At 35.9% G+C, this 6,352-nt stretch overlaps 1 protein-coding gene across 1 annotated transcript; it reads left to right on the top strand.

The window, feature by feature from the left end:
* The first annotated feature begins 994 nt into the window (after nt 1-994).
* LOC127112995 (glycine-rich protein DOT1) lies at nt 995-2,179 on the top strand. The gene has a single exon (XM_051046428.1). The coding sequence runs from the start codon at nt 995-997 to the stop codon at nt 2,177-2,179; it is 1,185 nt and encodes a 394-aa protein (XP_050902385.1).
* The last annotated feature ends 4,173 nt before the right edge of the window (nt 2,180-6,352 follow it).

The raw sequence follows: 6,352 nt of genomic DNA, 5'->3' as shown, positions 1-6,352 counted from the left end.
TTTGAACATGATTCGAATCACGTGGCATTTGGTTCGAATCACGCTTTGTTTGATCCGAATCAACTGACATCTTATTCAAAAAACTATTATTTCTTTCATTCAATCTCATTTTACTCATTTAATTCAAATCATATTTTTGCTTGATTTGAATCTAACTAACTTTTTCAACCATTTTGTATCATTTGTCTCATTTGATTCGAATCATATTTTATTTATTAAATCTCAGTGTCTATTACCACTATCAAATCAAACAAATTCTATCAAATCAAACAAATTTTATGCCATAAGGAACAAAATATCAGTAACAAACTCAATACCTTTAATTGGTCACATGGCATCCACATTATGCTCTTGCATTAATTTTTTTCAAGTGCGAACTTTTAATTAAGAAATCGTATTAATTTGTTTGTAACTACACATTGAATATGGCAATGAATATATCAATAATCACATGATTAAAGTGCAAAGAAGTGAATAATTAAGGAATCAAACTCGCTTTATAACACATCCAACTTATAACAAATTGTCTCTCCAAATATCAACTGAGATGTTGTAAACTACTTAACAATCATTTATGCGGCATGGAAATTAAAATACTTCATATGATCTCTTCCATATATATTCTGATATTATAAGATGATAAATTTATCCACCTACTCCACCACAAATAAATAACAACTATGATATATATACTATTGCTGTCTAGCTGGAGGTTCATTAGAATAAATCACAAATTATTACAGCAATCATATGAACCTACGGTTGTTTAATATTTTATGTCGGCCATGGTTAATAAATAAGCGAGAAACTATTTGGACCTTAATAGACTTGGATAATTAACTTCAATTCTTTACATATCACCTGGCACATGTCTAAGTTGTCTTAAATAAATATTCAATAATGAGCTTGTAGAGTTATTTTAGTGTACGTAGTTCTCTATATAAAGAGACATTACAACAAAGAATGCAATGCAAAGCAAAGCAAGTTGTTTAAAATGTGTATGGATGCTAGTGCTTATAATGCAAAGTATTTGCTCTTGGTTTTACTTGTTTGGAGCACTCTTTGTGCTTTGATGAGTGGTATTTGTCATGGGAGGAATTTAGATGGAAGTGGTTTTTCTGATCCTAGTCATTGGAGTCCTGGTGGGGATAGTGATGATGATTATTGTTTGTATAGAAGTTGGAGGAGATGTGGGAGTTTCTATGAGAGAGGTGGTAGAAACTCTAAAAGTGATGAGGATGGTGGAGGTGGAGGAGCAGGTAATGGTGGGGGTTCAGGACATGGTGAGGGTTACGGTGAAGGTGAAGGAAACAATGGAGAAGGTGCAATGGGTGGTGGTGGTGGAGGAGGAGAAGGTAGTGGAAATGGTGCGGGATATGGTCATGGTAGTGGTTTTGGTGTTGGGGTAGGGTTTGGAAGTGTTGGGAAAGGAGGCGGTGGTGGAGAAGGTGGTGGTTATGGTAGTGGAGGGGCAGGTCGAGGTAGTGGTTTTGGAATGGGCGGGGGTAATGGAGGACGTGGTGGTGGGGGAGGAGGAGGGAGTGGTGGTGGAAGTAGCTATGGAGGAGGCCAAGGTCAGGGCAGTGGTTTTGGAGCGGGTGGAGGAATGGGTGACTTAGAAGGAGGAGGAGGTGGAGGAGGCGGCGGTGGTGGTGGTGGAGGAGGTAATGGAGAAGGAGGGGGACATGGTCATGGCAGTGGTTTTGGTATGGGTGTAGGTGCAGGAACAGTTGGCATTGGAGGGGGAGGGGGAGGTGGTGGAGGTGGGGGTGAAGGAGGTGGTAATGGAGGTCAAGGTTACGGTAGTGGTTTTGGTGCAGGTGTGGGTGGTATAGGAGGAGGAAAGGGTGGTGGAGGTGGAGGTGGAGGTGGAGAAGGTAGCAGTGGAGGGGGAGGTGAAGGTCATGGAAGCGGTTTTGGGGGAGGTACAGGAGCAGGAGGAGGAGGGGGAGGAGGAGGAGGTGGTGGTGGTGGTGGTGGAGGGTATGGGCATGGTAGTGGCTATGGTGGTGGCATGAATACAAGTGGAGGTGATACCACAAAAAGTGAGGGCAATAATCATGGTGGTAACAATGGCATGGGAATTGGATTTGGCATGGGCATGGGAATGGGTTTTGGTTTTGGAATGGGGAGCAATGGAGTAGATGTAACTTCTCACGTTGATCCCAACCATCCTTAGATTGATATAGGAGCTTAAAGTTTGCCAAGGATTATTTACATAAGAAACATATCGCATCTAATGGAGGAGTCCAAGGGTATTATTGTGTTGCATGTTATCATCGTCTTATCTTACTAAATTACTATACATTCAAATTTGCACCATCATTTACTAGTAAAACATTTGTACGCACGAATCTGATGTCATTGATCCGAGTAGATGGCATTTTCATAATCAGAATATTATCCACAATTTATTATTACCAATAAATGAAATCACTCTATTATAAGTATTGAAAGTTTAAAAATAACAAAGATATGAATATCCAATGTGAAATAAAGCGATAAATATATTATAAAAGAATAGTATAAATAACTTAATTTAAATAACATAATAATCAAGCCAATAACATATTTAACAGCATTTTTATGTAGAAGTATTATTAAAAAGTACATAAGAAAATCAACAATACCTTTTTAAATGTTGTTTTTAAAATAAAAATAATAAAATTTAAAGAGTTTTTTATTTTTTATTTATAAAAAGTGTTATAAATTTGTTAAAATAACATTTTTTTAATAACATTTTTTTATGAAACCTTTTTAATAAAAAAAGTGCAATAAATTGGTTAAAAAATTATAAAAAAAATTAAGAAATATTAGAATAATACTTTTACTTTAAAAATATATACAATTAAAAGTTTTATTGACATTGTAGCACATGGCAACCTTGGGACGAAAATACAACATTTATTACGGTATCATTTAAAAATCACTAGTGTTTTTATATAAAAATAGGAAATTTTTGAATTCATCATAGATATATATTACTTATACACTACGCGAAATTCCAAAAATGTACTTTAAATTTTATAGACACGTCTTCGAACGTATTTCATGCAACACGACTCATTTGTTTTTGAGTTACGTCCTATTTTAATGACTTAAATTATTTCGAAAAATATATTTTTAGAATTTCTTCGGAAATATAGGTAAGGGAAAAATACCAAACAGTGCATATGAAGATCCACGTTTTGCGATTTTTTTAAAAATAACCATTTTTTCAATTTAAATACTAAAATAATTTATTTTTCAAATTAATTACCAAAATAACCACCTTTCACTACTGATGCGTCAGTTGAACCGACACATCCAATTATCGTTCAAAGGAGGCGTCTAAGCATCTGCCACATGCTTGCAATGCTAATGGGCTTAGGCTCCCAAGCATATGGCGTATGCATGTATCCTTGTGAGTGTGCGTCACGTGCATTGGGCCATGTATGTGCCATGTGTGTGTGACACCTAGGGCAATGAAACATGCATGTGTATGATGATCTATAAATATATTGCGCATCTCCCATAATTTTTCACACAATTTCTTACCCTTCTTTCATTTTCCTTCATTTTCCTTCAATGGAATATTCCACCAGCTCTTCTAGGCGTATCAACCATGCATCAAAAGTTTTGTTTTTTGTAAACCTATTATACAAATTGATGGAACATGGTTGTATGGAAAATATATAGGAATGCTATTGATGGCAGTGGCACAAGATGGCAACATCAACATTTTTCCAATCGCCTTTGCCCTAGTTGAAGGGGAGACTGCTTTGGGATGGAATTTTTTCCTAAAAATCTCTGATTGCACGTTGCTCATCAACCTAACTTATGTTTGATTTCAGACCGACACCCTTCAATAGTGAGTGCCTACAAAATTTTATGCGGGAGATCAAAGATAAAACATTGCGGAAGAAGGTTGTCAATGCAGGGTATGCATTAACAGAACCTTCTTTCAAAGACTACCGCGACAACATTAGATTGTCAAACACAGATGCAATACAGTGGATCAAAAATATTCCGTTAGAGAAGTGGACTAGGGCACACGGAAACGGTCAACGTTGGGGCTACATGACAACAAATCTTGTGGAATCAATGAACTTTGTCTTCAAAGGCATCTGAAACCTACCTATAACCTCTTTAGTGCAAGCAACCTATTTCAGGCTATGGGTGTTGTTTGAGACCAGACGTTCCATATGGGGTTCAATGTTACAATCTGGGCAGTTGTTCAGTGATGCCTCAATGAAATTCATTAGAGAGGAAGCTGCCAAAGCGAACACACATGTGGTCACGGTGTTTGACTATACTAAAGGTTAATACAGTGTTGCTGAGTCCATGGATCACAATGAAGACATGTCGAGGGGACACTATAGAGTGGAACTAGATAGAGGTAAGTGTGACTGCGGAAAGTTCCAAGCCTTTCATATGCCCTGCTCCCATGTTATAGCGGCATGTTCAAAGGTTCGACGGGATCCATGCTACTTACTATCCGACATTTACAAAGTTATAAGCCTCTTCGATGTTTACAAAATTAGCTTTTCAGTGGTAGCAAAAGAGGATTACTAGCATGCATATCAAGGGGACATTCTCTAGAACAATGAAGTAATGCGAAGAAAGAAAAATGGCCGCCAAAACAACACCGGTATTCGAACCGAAATGGATACGACGAAAAAAAATGGTTAGGTTATATAGTTCATGTCGCCAGACCGGTCATAATCATACTAACTGTCCCAGTTTTGGAATAAGCACAACAAGATAATTTTAATTGTAACTCTTTTGCTTTATATTAAAAACAACATTTATTTCATATGATAACTTTGTGAGAAAATACCATCACAAACAAATACAACACATACAACACACAAGCCACACATAAACAACAGCAACAAACTACAAAAAATAAAATATCATTACTAACAAATACAACACATAAACAACATAACTATGCGATTACAATAACATAACTATGCGGTTACAATTATCAAAACAATTTTTAACATAGTATACATCATCTTGTGAACGTCTCTGTCAATCTTAATATCCACCCATACACGAACTTCTCCATTTTGGTTGAATGTGAACTCAAGCCATTGAATTCTTCTGATCCTTTCACCCTCTACAATTTCTCCATCTAACCAGTGGTTCAACGTCCGATTAAGACGTTCAAACTTTTCTATATTCCAAAGTCAAATCTTTATCGGAGGTTGCACTAATGAAAAGATTAAATAAGCATTTATCTTGTGAATATATGAGTATCCATACATGGTTAAAGAAAATAAAATTGAAGGAGATTGAAGGAAAATGAAGAAAAATGGAAGGAGGTTAAGAAGTTGTGTGAAAAATTATGGGAGATGCGCAGTGTATTTGTAGATCATCACACACATGCATGCGCCATTGCCCTAGGTGCCACATACACATGGCACATGTATCCGCCAATGCATATGACACACACTCACAAGCACACATGCATGCGCCAGATGATTGGGCACCTAAGCCCATTAGCATTGCAATCATGCGCTAGATGCTTGGGCGCCTCCTTTGAATGGTAATTGGATGCGCTAGTTCAACTGGCGCATCAATAATTAATGGTGGTTATTTCGGTAATTAATTTGAAAAATAAGTTATTTTAGTATTTAAATTGAAAAAAAATGATTACTTAAAAAAATCACGTTTTGCATTTATTTTCTCGCCTGACTTTGATTTTGATCCCACTGACCCACAATTCAAAAGGTACTTTATGACATGTAGATACATTTATTGTAAATGGTAGAGAAACGGTAAGAACATGATTTTCTTATCATGACTATTTCACTTCAATAGGGGAAACTTAGGGTATTATTGTCAAATATTGAAAAGAAAAAAATTGCATGATATTGATAGATATGTTGCAACGATTAAAATTAACATTAACCTGGTAGCAAAACTTTTCTTTACTAAATAAAAAATTGCAAGTTGTGATGTTGTTATAGCCTGATAATATTCTTTTATCTAGTCACGTAAAAATATCCTTTTGAACATAGTCATGTAAAAAGTGATGTTTAATTTCAATATGCTTAGTCATAGAATGCAAGATACGATTCTTAGATAAATAAATAGCAGAAGTATTATCATAGAGAATATGAATGTTACTCTCAGATATCTGATAATCTTTTAACCGACTCTTCATCCAGAGTATCTGAGTGTTGCATCTAGAAGCTGCAATATATTCAACTTCGACTGTTGAAAATGAAATTATTGATTGTTTCTTGTTGGACCATGAGATCAGACTGTCTCCCAGAAATTGACAACTTCTAGAAGTACTTTTCCTTTATATTTTGTCTCCAGCATAGTCATTATCACAATAGCATACTAACTTGTATTCACT

Source organism: Lathyrus oleraceus, chromosome 1, assembly GCF_024323335.1.
Source record: "Lathyrus oleraceus cultivar Zhongwan6 chromosome 1, CAAS_Psat_ZW6_1.0, whole genome shotgun sequence".
Classification (NCBI taxonomy): domain Eukaryota; kingdom Viridiplantae; phylum Streptophyta; class Magnoliopsida; order Fabales; family Fabaceae; genus Lathyrus; species Lathyrus oleraceus.
The sequence above is the reverse complement of the archived record's forward strand: the minus strand, read 5'-3'. Positions and strand labels throughout refer to the sequence as shown.